The following is a 24,928-nucleotide window of genomic DNA, read 5'->3' as shown; positions in this document are numbered from 1 at the left end:
TTAATAGAACGCATTCAGAAACCAACGGAATAAACCTGTTTGTTTCGGGTCAAAGCGGCAGCTGATTTAACACATGAGGCTGCAGGATTAATCTTTGCCTGGCTCTTAGCCTGGTCTGGAGCAGGCTAGCTTCAAAGAATAAATCGCCATGGTTACTTGGCCGGGTTTAATTCAACCTGCTTTCGTGCAAACAAATCGGAGCAAAATTCCTCCAGGATAACCTGCATAGCCCGACTTAATCCCTTATCCGGGTTTCGTGCAATACCCCTCAGGTTAGGTTCACAGGCTCAGTTACCATAGCGACTGACCCTGAGGTCAAGTTACCTCCCTTTCTGAAACAGACAACCCCATCTCAGGGTTAACAAACTCTGAGTTTCCACTAAACCCGCTTCTTGAAACGGACCCCAGGAAGGAGTCAGAACCAGGCTGGCAATCAGGAGGCAAACAAATCTGTCAAGGAGAAGGCAGGGAATCTGTGGTCAAAAGGCAGGCAAGGTTAGAACAGAGGGATATCAGGCTAACTAGGAAAACGCTGGAAAACTTGCCAAAACACACAAGATAATCTGGCAGGGAAAAACAGACTGTGACAGGCTTAAATAGTGAGTGGCTGACGAGGGGATGTGCTGCAGGTGAGAAGGGCAAGGAGAACCAGGTGAGGGGGGATCTGAAATGACAGGAGTGTTAGTAAACATGCAAGTTAAATGAAAAACAAACTAAGGTGTGGTCAAATGTGTGACATTACTACAGTCTTTATTTAGTTGTACAGCTTCATTTCACCATGTGAACAAAAAGAAGCTGACTCTCTGGAGGACAAAGACTTAAGTATAAATAAATTAATGTATAAATGAAAATAGGAATAAATAAATACAGGAATAAACAAATAAGTGCGTGAATAAGTAAATGAATGTAACCATAAATAAATAAAAGTTGATAATCAAACAGGTCAAATACATATTATATATTTATTTCTACATTTTTGTTCACCTATATTTCTTCATTTATTTATGGGTCCGTATCATATATTTATTTCTACATTTCTGTTTGCCTACATTTCCACATTTATTATGTGTCTGTATGCTAATAAGGTGGGAGGTCCTAACCTCTGTCTGAAGCAGGATTGGTCAGAGGAGTGTGCTCGCTCGTGGGCAGAAGCTGTTCTTAGCATTTGGTTACATGGTATTTTCAAACCATTTCAAATCGATTGCGATCGTTAGCAAATGATTTAGAGAAGCACGTTAAGAAAGACATGCTTCAGTTTCTGCTGGATAAAGTGACAGAAGACTTGTCTCAGCACAATGAAGACATGGATGTGGAAGTTGACCAAACAGTGGTCGATTCTCCTTGAACCACAGATCATATATTTTATTCTCCTTTGGGGGCAACATGGCGCAGCTGCTCGGAGGATGCTGCGGTACAGAATAAGGTAATAATGTCAAGTGTTTTTCTGGTTTCATTTACTATCTTTTAAAAGTGGCTGTATATTGTTTTGCAAATGTACATAATATTTACTGATGGTAACTTTTATGAACCTTTTACATGGTTGCCATGGAATAAACTCTTCAGTATATCAGATCATTTGCAACCCCATAACTTGATAAAATGAAGTTGAATGTGGTCCGATTTTGCACCTTTTTAATTAAGCACAATTGCATCAGTTTGACCCTTATGATAGTGCTGCATTCAGAAACACAACAAGTGAAATATGTTTAACTTAAAATATGAATTGCATGTAAAAGGGATATGGCAAACTGTATTTAGGCAGCATGTTCAAGTTAAAGCTCTAGTTATATTTCATTTATTTCTACAGCACATAGATGGGTTCAGACTAACACAGGAACACACAGTATCTTAAAAGTATCTTAATTTTAAACTGCAGTTTATGACAGATCGATGTTGACTTGTGTGCTGTTTGTACTGTGAGTTAGGTCACATTGCTTTAGTTGTCTCTTCTGACTTTTGTCCTGTTGTTTTGATGGCCAGAGTCCACAACCTAAAAACTTCATTAGAGGACAATGATTTAGAAGAAACTGGGACTGAAATTCTGCAGCAACATCCCAACATTGGATACCAAATGATGGTTGGGCATTTGAATGCACCACACAGACGTATACAAGGTAAGTGACAGTAGTCATTATCTGTTTGGTTATTTACTTGTGCACAGATTCTGATCAGATGAGATACCAACAGTGCTAACTCTATACCTTCTATTTCTATTGTGAAGTCTGAAGGAGAGCTTTGCTAAAGTATGGCTTTTCAGAATCCAAGGAAGTTATAAAACAAGTGATATATACAACTCTGCTCTAAAAAATGATTTAAAACTAACTGAAACTGAAAAAGTTCTGTGGAAATATTGACCATAAGAGCTTAAACATAATTTTTGGCTGAGCAGACCCTTTAACCTCAACCCTTTTAAATACAGGTCGACATGGAGGTTTGAGTTGACTGGACTGGACCATGTGGTCATCGTCAGCCTGATGTTCTGGTCCCTGAAGTTCAGCTGCAACGCTGATGGCCCCCTGTCCAATGGGTTGGATGTCTTTGTACAAACTGTATGCTTAATATCAGACAGGCTCCAGTAAATGCCTGTGTCACCAGCTGCATGATGCAGGGAAAGTTAAATAAATGCTTTCATTAAGAATAGATCTGAAATCAGTGTTGAATTGCATTCTTATTTCCCAAACTCTTTTGTGTTTCACATGTAAAAATAATGCTAATGACGGCACTGTGTGTGTGTGTATATATACAGTATATTAGGGCCGGGAAAAATATTAATCTAATTAATTAGAGGCTTTGTAATTAATTAATTGAAATCAATCGCATTTTAATTTTAATATTTGACAGTGAGAAGTAATTTTTTTCACATGGATTTTTATTTTTGTTCAACCAAGTCCAACAGACCAGTGCAATTTTTGCCATTAAGTGCACCAACAACATAATACATAGTTCAACATAAAGTGTACCATTTAAAATAAAATACAAAAAGTGCCAGTGATTGACCTCCTATTCTTCCAATATACTGATGAAAAATAAATCTCTCTGTTGCTTAGGAAACTGTTTGATCAACATTTCAGCAACAACAACCCCATTGTCCTCACGATACCTCTATGACTATTTCTTATCCTTCTCTTATAGCCAGTTGCTGAGACAAACTAGCCTGTTCACATTTTCAGAGCACAAGGCTGCCCTTTTCTTTTGAACTACGTTACCTGCCAGGGAGAAAAGTCTCTCGCAAGGGACAGAAGTGGCAGGGCTGCCCAGATACTTGCTTGCCAGGGCAGAAAGCTGTGGATGGGCTCTCTCATGAGTGGACCACCACTGCAGTGGGCAGTCTGTCTCACTGATGGTGGGCTCTGCCCTGTAGCGGGCCAGAGCCCCGTTGGACCACTCTTCATCCTCTGATTCAGAGTCTGAATTAAACAGCAGAAGGCTACTCTTCCTTGCTGGCTCCTCTGTGGGTTTTGGAGTGGCTCTGTTTGCTTCTATTCGCAGCAGTGCCTCAATGCTGGTCCACACCCCTCCTCGCTCTCCTCTTGGTAGACACTTTAGGTCCTTAGAATCAGAATCAGGTTTATTGTCACACAGATTTACAGAGTAAAAAGATGGGTGAAATTAATTTTCATACATGGTTCCCTGTCAGGGTCGCAGCTGGAGCAGGATGCAGGGAGGACTCAAACGCAGGATTTCCAACGAAGTGCCTTTTATTCAAAAACCAAACCGAGACGTGCTCCAACGACGAGTGACGTTAGACAATGACGCGACAAAGGACAACAGGCACACAGGGCTTAAATACACAAGGGAGGTGCAGGTGATTGGACACAGGTGGAGACAATCACGCAATCACAAGACAAGGCAGGAAGTGAAGTTAACCCAGGACCATAAGGAACATGAAACTTCAAACTAAAACAGGAAGAGGGACCAAACCGTGACAGTTCCCATTCAAAGAAAGAAGTGGGTGGGGGGCGAGGGGGGTCAAAAAGAAAGCGAAAAGAAAAACATAGAAGACCATTACACATGTTACCTTAAAGCGTGGGTTGAGTGCTGTAGCCACCCTGAGCCATCCATGATTGAGTGTATCTTGGCGTTGAGACAGGTCCTTTTTAAAGTCACCCTTGAACCTCACCACATAGGCTGGGTCGTCATCTGAGACCTCCATGGTGTGGGTCAGGTGGCGGAGAGCAGGTAACACAACAGAGCACGAGACATAAGTCTCACCCCTAAGGAGCTCAGTCACATCTCTGCAGAGAATAGTTCAGGAAAGTGATTCATTATTGTGCCAATTAATATTAGATTAAAAACAGTAGCAACTTTATACTATAGTCATAGTGATATTCAGTACAATAAATTTAAAAACAGTTGGTGGGTGTTTACCTGCATGGTTTAAGGAGGGTCTCGAGCCTCAGCAGTCTGTCCCACTCTGCTGTAGTTAACATGGTGAACTTGTGCTTCTGTTTGGCTAGAGTAAGCTTCACAGCCTCTTGGTTTTGCAGCAGACGAGAGATCATAAACAGTGTCGAATTCCACCTTGTGGAAACATCCTGTATCAGTGGCTCTTTGTCTTGTTCAAGTTGTGTTTGTTCCTTGTGCAGTTCCTCTGTGTTTGAGGGGCTATGTTTAAAATGCCCCACTATTTTACGGCATCTTGCCAATGTGGCTGTGAACCCGCTGTCAGCAAGGCAAACTGTGATGGTCCTCTGCAACACGTGAGCAACACACGGCATGTGCTGGAATGTGAGCTGTCTCATTGCAGTGATCATGGTTCGGGCACTGTCTGTTCCGATTGTGGTGACTTTTTGTGTGATTTCCCAGGCCTCTGCCACAGACTCAAAATCTCCTGCCACGTTTTCCGCAAAGTGCCTAGTGTTGGTCTTCTGGATAGTTAAGGCAAATGAGTGAAGACGCTACTTGACGTCAATAAAGTGTGCCGTCACACCGAAGTAATTTGAATTGCTTACCGAGGTCCAATGATCTCCAGTTAGGGCAACACACTCGGCTTTCTCCAATAAATTCTCTTTATCTTCCTTTTCATTTTCATAAAGCTGCTGGACTCTTTTCGTCACTATCTTTCTGCATGGCAGCTCGTATGTTGTGTCAGACAACGCAATCTGTAGTACATTTTGCAGGCCCTTATCGTCTACCACTCCAAGTGGTCTACAGTCGAGTGCAATCCAGTGAGCCAGGCCGTTGGTTATTTTTTCCGACGTGGACTTGGTTACCCTGGCCCTCAAACCAGTCACCTGGTGGAGTGTGGGTTGGGTGTGGGTGCTTCGGGCTAACGTCCACGCTAGCAGCTAAATGTTTCGCATTAAGGTGATACTTTAGACTCGATGTGCTGCGGTGATAAGCAAATTCTTTGTTGCATAGTTTGCACACAACCATGCTCTTGTCAATGCTTCCATCCGTTCGTTTTTTATAATAAAATTTTCCATTCACAGGGCCAACCAAAACGGTCTCGTCAGCTTCTTTTTTCATGTTCACTGTGGTTTGTTGTTGTCTGAAGTCATGAACGCTAGTTGGTGCTCCAGTATAATCGGTCCGCCGAAGCTCATCCAGTGAGAAACGTTCCGCGGTGCAAAAAATAAGTGTAAAAATGCGTAAAAAATGTTTGATGCGTTATTTTTTGTGTAATTTAATTAATCTCAATTCACATTGTAATTAATTAATCGCAATTAACGCGCTAAAGTCCCGGCCCTAATATATATATGCAGCAATGTGATCTGACATCCCGTATCTATAAATAAATCACTCTTCAAGGCGATAGTTATTTAGTCTCCACAAGGGAAGACTGCAGACAACCCTCCTCTACTGGGTGCCAGGTGGCCGCGGAGGTGAAATAGGTTGGTTTGCGGTTCTCGGTGCTGCAAAAAAATAAAGCAGTGAACGCTACATGGCTATCTAACAGTTTAATACAACGTTAGTATGTTGGCACCTTGAACAACAGCCTTTAGGAAACATTAGCTAAACAACTGCTGTTGTTATGCTGCCTACACGTTAAACAGGAACGTACAGTTCCTAAGCTGCTCTGCCACATCCCTCCCGGTCGAAGCCATGACTTGACCAATCCTGCTCAAGAATGAGGTTCGGCCCGCCTGAGGTCATTTTCATACGGACACAGAAATACAGGCATAAATAAATGAAGAAATACAGAAATAAATGAATGTAAAAATACAGAAATGTAGAAAGCTGTTCTGTTTAGGTGTAAACTTATTCTTGTATTTAAGCATTTATTTATTTATACATGTATTTACACATTTATTTATACATTTATTCATTTACCGTATTTTCGCGACTATAAGGCGCACTTAAAATCCTTTTTTCTCATAAAACGACAGTGTCTAATAATCCAGTGCGCCTTATAGTCACGAAAATACGGTATTTATTAATACTTAAGTCATTTTTTGTCCTCCATAGACTCTGCATCAGAGAAGTGAACAAATCTTTTTTGGGGAAAAAAATGTTAGAGGGACTAACTTTTCTCCCACTTTTAAATATATGTTTAATATGCAACCCTTTACTTATGGTTGAAATGTATTTATTGTAAATTGCTTTAAGTGAAAGCGTCAGCTAAATGATATGTAATGTATAATACTGAACTGGCAGCGGTCGGTTAGCAAAACATCAGCCAAATGACCCGTTTTTTCAGGCTTTATGAGAAAATACAGAATCTCATAGTGTTCATTTCAAAAGCGTCGCATTAAGACATATTTTATTTAAGAGGCTGCGCTACTTGCAAGTGGCTGTGTTGTGCTAGATTCTCAATAAAGTTAGAAAAAAACATTTATGGCAAACCCATGGTCATGAAGATACTCATTTAACGTTACATGGAGATAGCATGTCGCTAAATACACATCTGAGAACAGCTTGTGCCGTTCTGAAAAGTTCCTTCCACCGACCACTTTTCGCACCCAGCGTCACTCTGATTTGAGTCATCTCCAGGTGCATCGCTGAGAAAACCACTAGAGTGTCTGAATGGTAAATGTTTATACTTCTCATCCAACCACAATCAAATCCACTGTCCACTTATCTGGATAGTTTTTTTTGTGTGTTTTTGAAAGATGACAAGCCAGAATGAAAACGAGCCAAAATGAAATTTGAGTAACGAGGCTATTCTTAAAATGTAAGGAGTACAAAGTACAGATATTTGTGTGAAATTATAAGGAGTAGAAGTAAAAAGTCGTCTGAAAAATAAATACTCCAGTAAAGTATAGATACCCCAAAGTATTTGTACTTCTCTGGCCATGTGTCACAGAAATACAGTGTAATCCGTATTTCACTAACCATCAGTCCATCTAGATAAAGGGGAGAGTATGGTTGTACATTGATAATGCAGCCCGATCAGGATTAGCACAGTGCAAGGCCTTGTTGGTCAAAGCATACAGGAAACATGGCGTAGCATTATCTGTGGTTACCACCATTTTACCACTGAGACACTGGTGGCCTGGGAATCTTTTTGAGCCAGCATCTTCTTTTGCAACAACTGCGCTTCGAGTTTGGCTTCAACAGCCAGTCTTATCAGTTCCCCCTTGGACACCCATTTTCATTGCTATGCTACGTGTCTTTGCTGTCGAGACATTTCATCAATTAACCTGGTAATTACATTGTTATAGCAACTGAGATAACTGAAGGCTGGAGAAATAACACATAAATTACTTCTAGTCATTTTTCCACACTACACAACAAACTGTGTAAGAATCATGATATTTTGTCGAACCAAAATCCAATGGAAGAATCCCATTGACTTCTTGGTATAATGCTGACTCTCTGGTTGTCCTAATGGAAATCCTTGTCCGAGCAGCACTGTATACTGCACAAATGATGGACTTGTCAGTAGGCAGGTATAAGTGTGATAAGTTGCCCAGGGTATAATATGTTTCCTTTTCAAGTCCCTCATGAAGTTCAACAACACGGATAAGGTGCAAAGCAACATTTAACTCACAAGAGGTAATCAATGAGAGCACAGTTGAAAATGCAGCTCTCACTCTACCTACTACCTACTATGCTCATTAACATAGATGAGTTTTTTGCAGTTAGGTTTCTGATGCATGTTTCACCGCACACAGGCTGCACTAGCTCCATCTCCAGGTCCAGTTTGCGTGCAGACAGGGTCTCATGAGCTCAGAGTCACGACTGACTGACACCGTAGAGATTGTAATTGTATGGCACTTTACTGCCCTCCCACTGGGGTCTCTGCACAGCAGCACAGCACAGGAACGTGCACAACCACATGCACTTCCCAAACTCCATTTTGTGTGTGTGTGTGGAGGCATTAATTCTATCAGCTAATTCAGTTAGACCCAGTTGTTTTTGCAAGCCCATGAGCAGCAGAGATGGATGGGAGAATAAAAACACACGGTAATTCAAATCAGAGCCCTTGTCTGTTGTTTGATGTCCTGTGTCCCCAGCTGTCCTCACTGTAACTCCGGCTTGGTTTCTCATGTATGTCTGAGAAGTCTGAAGTCTCTCTGGTCTCTGCTTTTAGATCTAGACCTCCTCCTGACCTGCAGCTCTCTCATCTGTGTTTTGTGTCTTCTTCTCCTCCCCCTATTTGTCTCATCATTTTATTTCTGGACTTCGTCCCTCTGTCGCTATTGTTTTTCAACCCCACCTCCCGGCCACCACAGGGCTTTGGGTTTGTAACATTTGAAACAAGTGCAGATGCTGACCGTGCACGGGAGAAACTAAATGGTACAATCGTAGAGGGACGCAAAATAGAGGTGCCTTCCTTTTTTCTGTCTCTCCTTACCTATGCCCCCCTTCTTCTTTGAATCCTCCCACAACCTTTGTCCCTTTCTCTGCCTGCCTGACATTTCTTGCATAACTCCCTTTTCTACCTACATCCATTTCCTCTCTCCTGCCTGCTGCACCTTGAACGCTGCATGCTGAACCCTGATCCGTAAGTGTGTGTGACAAAGAGAAAGACAGACCTATTCAGTGGTGTGTGAGTGTGTTGCATTGTTGCTGTTGTTTTTTTACAAAAATGGTGAATATCATAATCATAATTAATTGTGTCAGGTGTGTTTGCGTCTGTGGCATATGCATGAGATCAAAGTAGTTTGGATTTGAGTTAGAGGCTCACACCTTAGCAGCTAGTGTTCAACTGTGATGTCACCATCTTCTCAGATCGAGAGTGAAATGGCTCTCCATCTATCCATCTGTCGCTCACTCTTTTTTCCTGTTTACATTTGATCTTATCATGGTTTATATGACAGAAAAATGATTTTGGTTGTTTAATATACTTATTTGTTTTAACTTTATATTCTGCAACTATAAAGAAACATTTCTCCGATACATGATTTTTGGGAGATGGGCAGGATGGTGTGTCTAGAAAACACAGCTCTAGAAACCAGGAATCTGAATATGGTTTGGTTTAACCAACAAAAACACTTGATTTAGGTTCATTACAGAGTATTGTTTGGCTATATGTTAATAAAGCAAACATGTGTTGACTTTTCCCCTTTTTACCCTGACCACCATCTTCCTTAACATTCATTTGATGTTTATACAGTCACTATGAGTGATATTATATTGCAAGAGTGAATTTTGTTTTAAAAAAAAACTTACATCCTTAATAATTAAAACAATATGTAAATCAAATGGATGTCCTCCAAACATCTTAGTGTTGAAAAATGTACCTTTTATCTATTAATATTCACTTTAATTCAGATTAACATAATTTCTTGGATGCAGCAATACATGCAGTTCAAGCTACAAAGTGTAGTAAAAAGGAGCAGTGCGCTCTTGTTGTCAACATAATAATACCTAACCTGGTTACACAGCACTCACAATGACGCTGAAGGAAAATGTATAGAAAATAATGCAAAATGTTGCAGTCGTCCCATTGTTTTGTGCTTGGCGTCAACCGTTAAGACAAAGTCAGTTCCCGGCCAAACGGAGCGAGATTTCCATCTCGAGCCAAGACAGCTTTCCCCTGCTGTGTGCCTTTGAAGTTCTGCTATGTGTATATCACAGCAGACACAATGGGTGCAGCCGGTGTAACTGACATTTTTCTGGATAGGTATTACAACACAGGAACTCCACATCTGGGCATCAAGCTCTTCCATTGAAATATTGTGTAATTTGCAAGCATTTTTGTCTCCCCAATCATTCTTGTGTTTTAATGTCTGTATTTTTTCTCACTTTGTCTCTCATGTGGAATGTGTTTCCACTCATGCATGTCGCATCAAGATGAAAAAGCCGCATGGCATGGCGAGTGATGTGGATTACCTACAGTATGCACGTTTTGTTCTGTTCCTTGTTTGTGTATCTGCTCTCACACTAACCTCGACCTGTCTACTGACAGGTCAACAATGCCACGGCCAGAGTAATGACCAACAAAAAGGTGGCAAACCCTTATGTGAATGGTAAGATTTCAGACTTTTTTTCCATCCTGTCCCAGCTCTTTTGGACGTCTTCTGATAGGTGCTGTCCTTTCATTTCTTCTCCTTGTTAGTTCCTTTAGTTTTCTCTCCAGTTTTCTCCACTCTCAAGTTTTCTCTCCCATCACCTCATTTCACTGCATGTAAAAGACCTAGCTGCATTACAGAGCAACATGGGCATGTGAAATTATGATCTAATTTTACCCAGTGAACTTGGACTGGGAATGGAAAGAAAACCAAAAGCTACAAGCGGAAGCCAGGCAGCAGAGTCAGCCTCCAAATTAAAAAAAGAGGTGTTCACATTTGATTAATGGAATAAATATTTGCCAAAAGTTGATTTGGTTTAAAATATAATGCAAATAGCAGAGTCAATGTCAATGTCAATGTCAACTTTATTTATACAGCACTTTAAAAGGCCAATAGCCAGGCAAAGTGCTTTACAGGATAAAATAATCAGCATAAATAAACAATACGTGTTGAACAACAAACAAAAACAGTAAAACAGTGAAAGGCACTCAGCCAAAGGCCAAGGTAAACAAGTGGGTCTTAAGGCGTGTTTTAATGTTTTGATTCTGCACAAGCTGTAGACGGTTAAGTTCTGATTGGCACCTCTCTTCCACATGCACACACACACACAGAAACAGAGGCACAACTACACCCTGTTTGAAGGTGCAGAGAAAGAGAGAATGAGCCCTGAAGGCTTTTTCTTTCGTCCACAAACACACATTTTTTCCCTCATCTACTCACACACGAGATCAATGAGTGTCTCATTGATCTCAATGCAAACAGATTGCCCATTGGTGCAGCCTTGGTGCAATACTCCTACATGTAAAATATTTCAAGATTCAACAATGTGATCCAACATGTAGAAGACAGTGTGATGCCCTGTTGGATGGACACAAGACTAATGTTATTGGTATTTTAAGAGGAGAGAGGAGATCAAATAAAGATAACATGATGGTGATTCCATAGGGAGCATTTATTTTAGAACTCTAGACCGAAACAAGTGATTTCAGGAACACTAACGTTCACCCTGTGTGTGTGTGTGTGTGTGTTGTGTTCCTCCTGTTCAGGCTGGAAGCTGAATCCAGTGGTCGGAGCAGTGTATGGCCCTGAATTTTATGCAGGTAAACAATCACACAATTCTGAAAAGAAAAGTACATTGCTGAACGAAAAATGCATTATTGAATACTTATTTCTGCTGCCCTATTCTTTTTAAATATTATTTCCTTTTCTTTGTATAATTGCAGAGTGTGTGAAACACACAGATCACTGATTGACATGCTATGTGTGTGCAGTTTAAAGTGGCAGCTAGGTTTCGTTTGGTAGAAGCGCTGAGACCACTTGCTCCTCATAACTGCTACTCTTTGCTCATTAGTCTGAAATCTGTTCGTTCCCAGACAGCTTTACAGCTCTCCTCTAAATAAGTGCCCTGACAAAGAAAGGCCATCCATCTCTCAAACACCCACCTTGGACGGCCTCCAAACCCTCTTTCATAGTTTTCCATGCTCAGCATCCTGTGTTTATGTTGACTCACATACATGTATATACACAACTGGTATAACTTATTGTTAAAATAATTATCTTTTTTCCTAAACCAAAACTTAAAGTTTAGCTTGGGCCATAAGTCAGGAAGGATTGCCCTTCTCCTTGAGGCTAGATTGGCTCAGCCACAGGTGCCGCTCCGTAGCCACCAGGGCTCCCATAGAGCGGCCGATGGACTTAGCTGTCTCCTTTGTGGCCCTCAACGCGAGGTCAGGCGTGTGCCGCAGCTCACGAAGTGCCTCCGGAGTTAGCTCCTTCCCCTCGGCCACGTCCTCACATAGCCATGTCGCCTAGCCTCAGCTAGAGACGAGTACAAAGCCGTATGCGGGTTGTACACGCGAGCGGACACCGGCTTCCCCCAGGACGCCGACACCTCAGTGTGGACGTCCGGGAAGGACGGCAGACACCGGCGCGGAGGAACTCTGCGGGAAGGCAGAATCCGTTCTTGCAGCTTACCGGTTGTAGTAGGCTGCTGCCTATCCGCCGGCCAGCTGATGTGAAGCCTGTCAGCGGCTCGAGTGAGGACCTCCAGCAGTTCTTGGGTGGCAGCGGGGGAATGAGGCGCCTCGACGTCAGCCTCAGCTGCCTCCACGCTCACCACGTCGAGCTCCTCGGAGTTGGAGGATCGTGAGAGCGGCGTCTCGTCTGGGGTGGAGCAAGCCACCGTGCGTGCCTCCGACGGAAACGAGCGCCGGGGTCCCGCGGTGAAGGGCCGGGAAAATGCCTCAGCTGTCCTGGAATCCTTCGCAAGATCCACCTGCGATCCCCTGATGTTATGCACATGTAAAGTGATGACAAACTGGCATCGCCTCAAATGTGTTTTAAATGGCAAATTATAAATGGACTGCACTTTCTGATCTTCCAACTATTCAGAGCGTTTTAACACTACATGTCATTATTCCCCCATTCACACCCATTCCTATTCATTCATGTCTCTTGCACATTGGGAAACTTACACCAATTGCATTGAGATGAACCAGAAGAGCTAGGAATCGACCCGCTGATCTTCTGATTGAAGTTGTCCCACGTCATCACAGAACCACAGTTATGGCGTTCTTATATTGGAGCCCAGAGGGGGAAGAGGAGGGATAGTAAAGCTATTAAGAGTAAACATTGTATCGTCAAATTAAAAGATAGCAAATGATAAATAAATAAATGACGTTCAACAATATTCAGAATTCATATTTAGTTCAGAAAAGAACACTTTCCTTTGTCGAACCCTACAGCTCACTTTCATTTACAGTGTAAAGTGAGGTCTACTTAATTACACTAAACTCTAACCCAATCACATCCCATCCATCTATTTCTATTTTTGTGGAGGGGGGAAGTTATGTACAGACTGAAAAGGTAAATTTTTGATTTTGGGCTGTACAAAATAAAATGAATTCAATTCAATAACTGCATTCTCTCTAACTATAAAAATGAAAAAAGAAAAAAATAATTAAAATGGTGTGATTTGAAATTCTTCTGGAATAATTATGAGTGCATTTAATCTATTTTGGGAGGGAGTAAAGCAGGATGTAAAGGGGGATGTAAGGGCGATTAATCACTCTTTATCAGACAGCTTTCGCAGCACCCATCAGCTGAATCGGCCTCCATAAATCCTGGCCAGCTGACACTGCACTCCATCTCCATTGCCGGGCTCGGCTACAGGTTTATTGTGCGCAAATCCCATTCAGAAGAATGACAGATGACCCCCGCTTGCATACACTCCCATGCTCACAGAATGTAGGTATAGATATACAGTGTGTCTATTGCACTTGCACTCAGGCATCCAACAGAACAGGCAGACACTCATCGGTATGTATGGACTCATAACTCACACGCAGCTATCAAATCATCAAATCATTTTAATTGTTGTCAGGCTAAATTAAATTAGCGTTGTCAGATGTTGGCACTACCATTGTAAACTTCAAATTAACCAAACTCTATTAACATTGTTGAAAAGTAAAAGTGAGACTTATTGAGACACTTTTGGTTAAGGCAACAGAAGTGGCCAGTTCATAGTTCACACTATATACTAGTCTGAGGGAAATTTGTCATTTACGGTTTTGGGCTATATGAAATGAAAATAATTGAATGGTAAAGGTACAAAAATACAGTGAGATAAGTCAGAATGTTGAGTTTTGGTTTGGACCTGGTCTGTTACAGTCCTTATACAGACACAACATATTTCCTTTAACGTATCAAAGGATTTGACTCATTGATGGCTGTAGGGATGTTTTCATGAAGATTAACTGCTTCAACATTGCTTCAACGTATCAAAATGAGTTCAATGGTATTAGAATTGTGATACCTGCATCTTAAGATGCTATGTGTAAAGTAACTACTTTTTCCTGCCAGATCCTAATTTCAATGTAAACAGATTTATGCTGTGAAGCTTCATTTCTACTAGACATTACATTTATGTACAAAAGATTTAATTTAAAAATTCTGCCTGAATTGTATTACCTTTTCTTGTTTTTATTGAGGAAACATGTTTATTTACTCTGTGCATCAAGTAGGAAATACATGGTAGGGAGAGATTATTAGTCCTGTTGCTTTTAAGTCAAATGTTTCTCATGCTTCTGTCTGGTGACTTGTCTACCTGATCCCCCCGACCATTCACAAGCTGCTACCTTAATAGCTGTGAGCACTAACAGCCACAATGCTGGCTGTTTTTGAGGATTATTTGGGGGAGGGGCTTTGGGGGGGGGGGGTCCCTGAAGATTCTGTCAGTGGTGACTACTTGGGGACTTTCTTACTACATGAAACAAGTTATTAAGATACACAAGTTAAAGATAACACGAGGAATCCACTTGTATCCCAGGGTTCTCCTTTAATGAAGTGTTCCAGCACAATGCAACTAGACACCTACACATACACACACGGTATGCAATTGTAATGCAAATAGGGACCAGACTGTGTATGCGTATATACGTGTGTGCATGTGTGTTTGAGTAAAATAGACTGCATGGGCATGAAGGACAATGAGGAAAATGTAATACTGATTGATTGACTGTGTCCTAGACTGAGTATATGCAAAGCAGGACGATGTGTGTGTGTGTGTGCGTGCGTGCATGCGTGTGTGTGTGTATCTGTGTGCGCCTGTGTGTGTGTGTGTGTGTGTGTGTGTGTGTGATTGTGCCTGTGTGGGTACGGCTTGGCACAGCAGTTCTCCCTAGAACACACAAAATAAGATTAAAATGCAAAATGCATGGAAGAAAGTAACGAGGCAAGCGGCTCAGGCCTTTTTAACATATGCAAAAGAATTTGCAAGTTGGAAGGGCGACAGGAAATCAACAGCAGGCTTTGTCACATTGGCACACCGTCATTGGTCCAGGACGGGTCGAGGTCACAGCTATCAACTATGCCTTTCAAAATGATCTTTTAAAAAACAAGAAGTTGTATTTTCAGGGTGGCATGTCAATACGTGTTTTTTTCAGGCATTTAAAAAAAAACGTCCTTCTTCACAGGAAGTCAGCTTTGGAAATAGCACTTATTATACAGTATACAGTATATCAATATTTTAATAGACTATGTCTTCCCATAAATTCCCATAGTCACAGAAATCAGTGCTATTGTGGATTTAAAATCAATGTCTATTATAAGATTACAAAGAAGTTTGAGAAAGTTTCTTCTCTAGTTTTGCTTGAATACTACAGAATGTTTGAGCCTTGTCCCATCCAGACCATTTGAAATCCCTTCAACTTTGGATGACGGCATGTGATTTTTATGGAATAACATTTCTATAACATTGCATTTAATTTTGCTTCCCTGTCTCCAGCTAGTGTCATCATTGTCCAATTTCAGTGCATGTGCTCACTGAAAACAATGCACCTAAATATCTCTCAATTTTTCAGATGATCCATTTAAAGACCAATTAGTGTGATGCAAAATGATAAAGCCTAGTGCCCAGCCTTGTGACACTGTCCTGATATTGACAAGTAATGAGATAATTACAGTGGCACGCCAAACTCACACAGACACCTATCACATATTAAAGTTGCCTTTCTAAACAACACAATTTAATTCTAACCGACCCGTCTCACATCAACAGTAATTGTATTTTACGCTGCATTAATATGTGTATGTGCGTTTTTCATGCAGATTGTTACCAATGGATGTTTTTTGTTTTTGTTTTATGGGCCTACTGGCTGTCAGGCGAAAGCCATGCCATGATTCATTTACAGCACTGCTGTAGCGCATAAAACCCATAGCTCATTGTCAAATGGCACTTATATACGTCACACCACCAACAGGTACATACACATGTCCTACATACACATGCTCACTCATATGCAGATACACACAAGCAGCAAGCTGCCGACACACAAAGATGAATGAATGTACGGATGTCTGATATTGACAATAAGAGAGAAGGTGTGGGCAACTTGGAGAACCAGATATTTTCCTCACAAAATGTCACCAATGGACTGTGTGCAAGCAGAGTGGCCAAAAAAAACACTATCTGAGTAGTTAGAGTAAGGAGAGGCAGACACAGCGGTGGGCAGAGGATCTCTATCACCCCGCAGAGACAGAGAGAGGCAGAGATGGATGGATGGATAGTGGGGGGGGCAGATTGAGCACTTACAGCAGAGCATGATGTGTTCTTTGCTGCTGCAGACGGTATCTCAGAGGACTGGTGTCTGGTTGGCCTTACAGCCTGCAGGTCATCAGTGGAGTCTCCCTTGTACTTTGGCTGTTTACATGTAAGTTTCTCTTCCTGCCTCGCTATTTTTAAAACTTTCTAAGTAAATAAACCAGTGGAAACCAAGATAGACTTCAAACCAGGCAGCAACCTTGGGTTACAAAGAGTAAAGCGTCTTAAAACGTGCATTGTCTGTAGTGACCACCAGAAGGCGACTCCTCTGGTCCCATACAAGTCTTTGAAAAAATGACTCTACATGCTTTATTCCCTCAGTAAACATCGTAAACATGAGTTCATGGTCTTAAACTGTAGTTCTATTCACTAGAACCAGAGACTCTCACAAGTCTCTGAGCTCGAGTCGAGTCTGAAGTCTTTTGAGGACGAGTCTCAAGTCTGAAGTCACTGTGTGTGCGACTTAAGTTGCACTCGAGTCCAAGTCTCAAACTCGAGTCCCCATCTCTTTCACCGTAAAAAAACACTTTTTACTCCGTTTTTGCCCGTTTTTTTTGGTCCTTTTTCCCATAAAATGAAAATACAAAGCATAGCCGCTAAACCGGAAGTACGTAGATTTTCACAGTAAGAATCGACTTAACCGTCTGTAATGACAGCGGTTACCAGGGTAAGAAGAGGAGAAAAGTTCATTAACGGATATAAATAAATTATCCTGATCTGACGGGATGTGTTAGCAGCAGTAGTTGACTACACTCGCTGCTCTTGGCTCTGCTATTTATTGTCCAGGTACTGTTTTGCTTCAGTGAGCAGAGCAGACATTTTAAAGAGATCGCAGAGTAAACGGTCCGCGACTGGAGTGCATACGTTCCGACGTCAGCGAACCGTCGGCCGAACCACCAGCGAACCACCCCCAATATTTTGTTGCCGACTTGTTGGAAGGTTTTGAACCCAAAGCTCACGACGAATGGCACAGCAGCGGCCGGTGCATTTGACATCTTTGACAAGAAATTGTTGTCCGCGCATGCGCAGCCAGCAATATATGTCAATGTACGTGTTACGTAGGCAGGTAACGGAGGGGGGGGTATACCGAGCTCATCAGATGTTTCCTAAAATTAAACATTGTTCATGAGTCCCAAAGCTCGAGTCCGAGTCGAGTCTGAAGTCTTTCGAGGACGAGTCTCAAGTCAAGTCTGAAGTCACTGTGTGTGCGACTTAAGTCGCACTCGAGTCCCCATCTCTGGCAGGAGCAGTTATGTTTTGCATAATAGCAACAAAATACTAATATGAGGGATTTTATATTGAAAGGAGTTCATTTCTCTACAGACATTTTTCCATTCTTTGCCTCCATTATATAGAATGCCACCATGCTGTACTATCACAGATTGAATGTGCATGTTAATCACGTTAATCAATGCATGTGTGTAACAAACCAATCAGAGTCAGAGGAGGGTGGGTCTCTTGGCGGAGTATCGACTTGAAAGAATGACGGCTTCAGCTCCCAAACCAGCTCTGAAGTGAAAGTGGATGCAAACGCAAACCTATCGACGTACCTGTTCAATGAATTGTCAATTTCAGATTCAAAAGGTCACTAATGTTATTTATGTATCCCATCAGAAGATTCAGGGGGAGGGGGGCTGTGACCTGTCACTTCAGCATTTTAATAATACCTGTGTAGTTTTACTGTAATTTCCATCTTTCTTCTTTAACTGCATACCACAAGAAACATGAATTCAGAGGGCTAATCGGTGGCGTGCACGTCAGAGAAAGTTCAACGGCCCATGAACACAGACCAGCGCGAATAATGAGAGCATGAATGCTAGGCCACGTCGTCTGTGTGTGCTCATTAAGGTCTGTGTTAGCACATGGGTGTGCGTGTAGGTGTGTGCGATGGCCTTGCTCCCCTGTTGACTGAAGGTTGAACTGGGACCTTCAGCTGAAGCAGCGCACATCACTATGCCACCCTGTGCCTGTAGGGGTTACCCCTGTGTGTGTGTGTGTGTGTGTGTGTGTGCGTGCTTGATGAAGGATGGCCTCAAGCTGAATCAGGCTCAAACAATGCAGGCCATCTGCTTTGTGTCCCTGGTGCCAAACCCCCTCTCTCCCCATCTCCGCCAGCTTGCATCCCTCCCCCAGGAGCTCCTCTTCTTGTTCACCATGATAAAGACGTAGAACTTTGGTCTGATGGAAAGTCGCACTTTTTTATTTCTCCAAATGTCCGTGTGTATGATGCAAAGTGGCCAGTGAGCTGTTGTATTTATTAAACCGAAATGTACAATGGATGTATTGAACTGAACAATTCATAACTTTTTGTGCTCTCTCTCTCTCTCTCTCTCAGTCACAGGGTTTCCTTACCCCAGTACAGGAACAGCCGTGGCCTATAGAGGGGCCCATTTGAGAGGGAGGGGTCGCGCCGTCTACAACACATTTCGTGCTGCACCTCCTCCTCCACCCATCCCGGCCTATGGAGCGTGAGTACCTAATGTAATTACATTCCATGTTGCTTAGCTGACGCTTTTATCCAAAGCGACTTACAATATGTGCATTTCAACTATCAATCACACACACACACACACAGACACACACACACACACACACACACACACACAGGCACACATTCAACTGAAACAGACAAATATAACCAAGTAAACACACTATGACACTTCTGCATACTAAAAACATGCTATTTCACTAATAGGATTAACAGCGTACTCAGACACATGCACAGGAGCTAATACACAAATGAATACGTACTCACACATGTACACACTAGCCCTAGCAAAAGATCATAAAGGCCTCCTTCTAATAGAGCGGAGAATTGCCCTGCACACTTCAATAGGCATGCTCCAGAGAGAGTGAGAGAGACGCCAATCACAGCTAATAACAACGTGATCTCGTCTCAGTTTAACAGGCCTGCTCCTTCCCCAGGTGCATTTATATAACAGGGCCACAAGTGGAGCCAGGAAAGAGGTTTGAATGGGGAAAGAAAGCAGTAAGACAGAAGATGTCTGAGACAGCGTGTTGGGCTTGAAAGGAATATGAGAAGAGAAGGCGAGTGGCTGAGAGATGGATAGTAGGCGACCACATGGAACTACTAGGTTAGTCTGTTAGTGTGTGATGGGAACCTTCTCTGACTTTGAGAGTTTAAAACTAAAGCTACTTTTAATGTTTTATTCATAAAAACAAAGAACGTAGTGGTGTTTGGTTTGGATGTAGCTGGTCCAAACAGGAAGTTATTGCATACTGAAGAGTACAGCTCTCGCCCAAAAAGACTTTGTGCCCAGTTACAAATCTATGAAAGTACTAGAAATAACTTTTCCGTTTTACTTCTGAATAATTCAAACCAAGAACAAAGATAAATTCTTCATTGTTCTACCTACTTGTCAGAAAAGAGAAAAGTTTAATTGTTTAATGAAACATTCAGTGTATTATTGATGCCCCTACATGACCTCAGTAAACCAGACCATCAGAGAGTAGACACACAGTAGTAATTCTTAAATCACAAAAACCGACGATATTTGTTCAGGTTGACCACAAACTGCCTCAGCTCAGGCTTCATTGGGGGCCTCTATTAGTCCAGGCCCGGCGGGCGGGGGCCCTCTAACTGCGGCGCCATCTCGTCTTCAGGACCAGAGCTTCTCCACGCTTGTCAGGCTGTAGCCGACACCGACAGCACGTTGCTGCAGACGCAGGCTTTGTTGCTCCTGGGAAAGAGGACCCAGAGGAACCAGCTCCAGGACTGAGCAGGGGCAGTTTGTCAGAACCTGCTGCAGTAAAAAGAGAGTTTATCTAAAGGGAGTCTTGTACACTGAAACACTGGAAGCACAAAACTTTACTCAAAAGTTCCCTCTAGTAACTTTTAGGGTTCCTTAAGTAAAGCACCATACCACCCTCAGTTTACTTCAATGCTAAAAAATGTAAAATGTCTTCTGTGTTATTGACAGTGTGGTGTACCAGGACGGCTTTTATGGAGCAGAAATATATGTAAGTCTAATACTATTTACATGTATTTTCACTATGATCAGTCTTCCGCATTTGAGTCAATGATTAACCTTGACTTGTGGATGTTGGTTTGAGGTGGCATTAAATTGCTGTGTCTCTCCTTAGGGAGGGTATGCAGCTTACAGATACGCCCAGCCGGCTGCTACTGCTGCAGCTGCATACAGTGACAAGTATGTGGATGGCCTTCTTCCCTCTGTTCCCACATCATTGTGAATAACCACGATCATTTTATATCCCGCACGTGGAGAAAAAAAACACAGAAGTTAAGGTGGACGGCGGCTCAGTCGAAATAACAATACTAACAGTAATGTATTAAATAAGTAAAATCGCTCTATATATTAGAATCCCCAGTTTCTACCATTATCTTAATATCTTTAGAATAGAAGCATGTCATAAAGTAGTGCAACAAGGTTTTGTCATGAATACATTCACAATAAGCTGTAAGTATTAACAACTAATGTCATTTTTCTGATCTTTCACGCTGCAATTAAACGCTGCTCTATTCATTAAACAACAAGACTTCATCACTTTCTTCCTTGACAGAAGCAGAACAGAGCAGATCATTACACGGTTATTCTTTACACCTCCAGTGTGAAAGGTTTTTAGAATAACAAATCTATATAGGAGAATATGTGTTTTCTATTCATATTTTTCCAAACTCTCAACCTCTCTATCTGGTTTTGAACCCAAAATGACCATATGGGTTTCATTGATCAATCTATTGTAAACTCATTGTGCTGGGTCACTAGGTCTCCATGTTGGAACACGAAATGATGTGTCCAGCGATGTAATTGGTCTGTACTCAAGCTGTTGACTATGAACTGTTTAACTGGAACTGCTCAGGAGTAGGTTAGCCCCGAGCAGAGGCCACCAGGGTGAGCTACCTTGGTTAACAATCCGCCAGCTCTGTCCTGCTGGACCACTTGAGATAAGACAGCTGAAAAATTGTGGGCCTTTCGTGTGGTCTTGTGAGGCCACAGGTGGTGGTCTTGTGAGGCCACAGGAGTAGATGTTGTCACATTGTATGCAGCCCTCCAATCTCCACAGTGACTCACCTAGACAGATGATGAGCATTACATTACATTACATTACATGTCATTTAGCTGACGCTTTTATCCAAAGCGACGTACAATAAGTGCATTTCCACATAGATACAAACTCAGAAAACAAGTATCAAGAAAGTACATTTTTCATCAAATAAACAGTTACAAAACATGTTATAGAAAAGTGCCATTATAAGTACAATTTAAGTGCTATCATTTGTTAGTGCTACGGTTTGCTAGTGTTTTAGTCAAGGTAGAGTCTAAAGAGGTGTGTCTTGAGTTTTCGACGGAAGATGTAGAGGCTCTCTGCAGTCCTGATGTCATCGGAGAGCTCATTCCACCATCTCGGAGCCAGGACAGCAAAGAGTCGCGATCTCGTCGAGTGCTTTTCTCTCAGTGAGGGAGGAACAAGCCGCTTTGCAGATGCAGATCGAAGTGTGCGAGTTGGGATGTAGGGTTTCACCATGTCCTGGATGTAGACTGGTCCCGATCCATTCACAGTATGGTACGTCAGTACCAATGTTTTGAACTGGATGCGGGCAGTTACTGGTAACCAATGAAGTGAACCAATGAAGTGAGCAGAAAGACGATTCAACATCCTGCCACAGGCCGTGGAGCAGTATATGTGAGGCAGGAGAGAACAGCGTCATCCACTCCATCTCACAACTGTCATGTGATCCCCTCACCTCTAGAGTTGGGTCCCTCTTCCTGAGCAGCTGTCCTCAGCCCTCTGGGAGCCCGCAGTCTGCTAGTGATTCCTCCAGATCAAAAGTTATTTTGTTTATAGATAAAGATGTGTGTGCGTTTTGTATCCACCCGCATCCACTTCTTGAGGTGTGTGTGTGCATGACGGTGCTTGGGGAGCTAATCTTGGGAGGTTGAGCCTCCTATTTTTACGGAAAATAACTTTTCTTACAGTAATTTCAGTTTTTTCAAATTATGTGCAAAATTGTGTTAAAAAAAGCTATTATCTGTAAATTAACAGTCCAACTGTAAATTAAAGTATTATGCTAATAATGACAAATTAAATGATTTTCTCATATTTTTACGGAAGAAATACTTTAATAAAAAAATAAGTATTTTACTGTTTTCTTAAATTACATTCAAATCATGTCAAATTACTGGCAGCAGCTGCCAAACACTTCATTGGTGATACCACTTCATTGGTGATACCACTTCATTGAAGGTGTTTGATAATAATATAGAGAAAATCTCTAAAATATATGTGTTTCTCTGTAAAATTGTTAAGTAAAATTCCTGTAAATTTATGGTTTTTCGCACTTCATTTGAATTAACTTATTTGACCTTAATTTTATGATTTTTGTTTTGCAGCCGCGGCTGCCAGTCATTTGACCTTCTTTTTGCGTTTTTTTTTTTACAGTACATGTCAGGGCCGATAAGAAACAGTCAAGCAGGAGCCTGTAGGCCACTGATAATGTAAGATTTAGCAGGAGCAGGTAGTGAGCGGTGTGCTTGGGAGAATTATGAACACGAGTACGTCGCTCTCCACCATGTTTCACACGCTTCCTTTTTCTCCAATCCCACACTCCGTCTTTCTTATATGCGTTCTCTCCATGGCTGCAGTACATCGCTGTCCCCTCATGTCAGCTCTTAAAAAGTGTCCCTCTCATTGTATTTCTGAAGCTCTCCTGATTTAAAGACAGCACATGCGGTGAGGTGGAGGTGACGCAGAGTTAAGGCGTGATGTAGCAGAGACAGGGGATGAGTTGTATTCATCGCGTGATGAAAGGGACCCGATGCAGAGTAGATGTAACATGCCTATATTCTGTCTCTCTAGAGCAGTGGTTCTCCAATGGAGGTATCCCCTATTGCTTAACAGACCAGGTAAGAAGAGGCACATTGCAATCAGGATAGACTATCAATAGTGATTGATCATTGATGAAAATGGTCATTTGCAGCACTAGACACTCGTACCTCCTTCCTTGCTTCTCCCTCCTCCAATGTGCATTTCCCTAATACTCTTTGCTTAGTTTTCCCTGTGAAACTTTTAGTCTAACAGTGTACCAACACTGCCTCTTATCTCTGCCCTCCAGACCTACATTGGCTTCCCTTTACTCTTTGAGGAGGATAAACAAACCAGACAGGAAAAGAGAAATATAAATAAAGCGGTCTGGTGGCATCAGAGAAGGAGGGATGAATGGGTGGAATGAAAGACGAGACTACTATTGTGGGAGGGGATGAGTTCCAAGCCAGTGCTGTTGAAAAGACTAGAATATAAGCCCCAGGAGACAGACAGAGATACGGGCTGAGATGGCATTGAGGGGGGAGGAGAGGAGGAGGTGAAGTAGATGGCATAGAAGAGGAAAGTTATGGGACACTCTCAGATAAATGTTACACGTTATAAATCTCGCCAAAATAATTTCATTTTTTCTTTTAGCTTCCTGCTTCCAGATATGTTTTCTCTTTACAATTGTACATTTGCTTTTCTCCCCCTGACGCCATTATTATCTGTTTACACACCACAAAATTATCTTTTTCTTTATTCATAATCACTATTCTCTCTCCCTTCCGCCATCTTCTACTCTTATCACTGTGCCCGTTTATTTTCTTATCTTTCTATCTGTCTCCTTTTATTATCCTCCGGCTGACCTTATTTATATTGCAACCACTCCACATCATCTGGAAGATAAAACACTAACCCTAACCCCCTTTTTTCTCATAAATTGAAACGGGTAAAACAAATCATTGCAATCACACACTCTCACCTTTACAACGTACATTTATAGGGACACATCGATTGAATTTTCATCCCGTAGGCCTGTTTTTAGCGTGAGTGAGAGGAGGAAATGATTATAGATCTCTCCTCCGGACCCCAGTTAAAATCGACGACCCAATACCTTATGTGTCTCATGCATACTCATTGTGGTGGGTTTGCACACCTTATCCATTATCAAACCTATTCAATCAAAGCTAACATGCATAATGTTTGGATCTGGATAGGAGGAAACAATTAGCAAATTATTCCCCAACTGATCATATTCCCCTTTGATTTGTACTGGTTCAGGGGAATCCATATCTTTTTAGGTTTGGGGAATAAGTCAAAATGTCATACAGATCATGCCTGATACACAAAAAGAGATAAATAAATGGAGGATTAATGCTGCGTTCACACCAGAAGCGATGCAAATTTTTGCCACGCTTTACTCGCGCGTGTTTACTTCCCTCTCCGGGCCCCCTCACTGCCATCTCAGCCCGTATCTCTCAGAGTTTACTCGGGTGAGTGACTGACCTGTATGACGGCTCGGTGCCAACGTCTCTCGGTAACACACGTCTGTGCATTGACTTTGCATGGAATCTAAATAGATTTTTAGGGCTGTCAAAATTAACGCGCTAATCTTTGTGATTATTGTGGCCGAGATTAATGC

General features: G+C 42.0%; 1 protein-coding gene across 4 annotated transcripts in view; it reads left to right on the top strand.

Moving 5' to 3' along the window:
- rbfox3a (RNA binding fox-1 homolog 3a) overlaps positions 1-24,928 on the top strand; it is a 141,388-nt gene that overhangs the window by 93,284 nt on the left and 23,176 nt on the right. For 3 of the 4 annotated variants that reach the window (XR_005119862.2, XM_037463950.2, XM_037463949.1), the window contains exons 5-10: positions 8,619-8,711; positions 10,298-10,358; positions 11,447-11,500; positions 18,836-18,968; positions 20,442-20,481; positions 20,605-20,669. Coding sequence is in view for 2 of the 4 variants with exons in the window: in XM_037463950.2 (XP_037319847.1) it covers positions 8,619-8,711; positions 10,298-10,358; positions 11,447-11,500; positions 18,836-18,968; positions 20,442-20,481; positions 20,605-20,669 (446 nt within the window). In the remaining 2 variants the exon portion in view is untranslated. The remainder of the gene's footprint in view (positions 1-8,618; positions 8,712-10,297; positions 10,359-11,446; positions 11,501-18,835; positions 18,969-20,441; positions 20,482-20,604; positions 20,670-24,928) is intronic. The other variant, XR_005119864.2, reaches the window with a different exon arrangement.

Source organism: Pungitius pungitius, chromosome 21 (assembly GCF_949316345.1).
Source record: "Pungitius pungitius chromosome 21, fPunPun2.1, whole genome shotgun sequence".
Classification (NCBI taxonomy): Eukaryota; Metazoa; Chordata; class Actinopteri; order Perciformes; family Gasterosteidae; genus Pungitius; species Pungitius pungitius.
The sequence above is the reverse complement of the archived record's forward strand: the minus strand, read 5'-3'. Positions and strand labels throughout refer to the sequence as shown.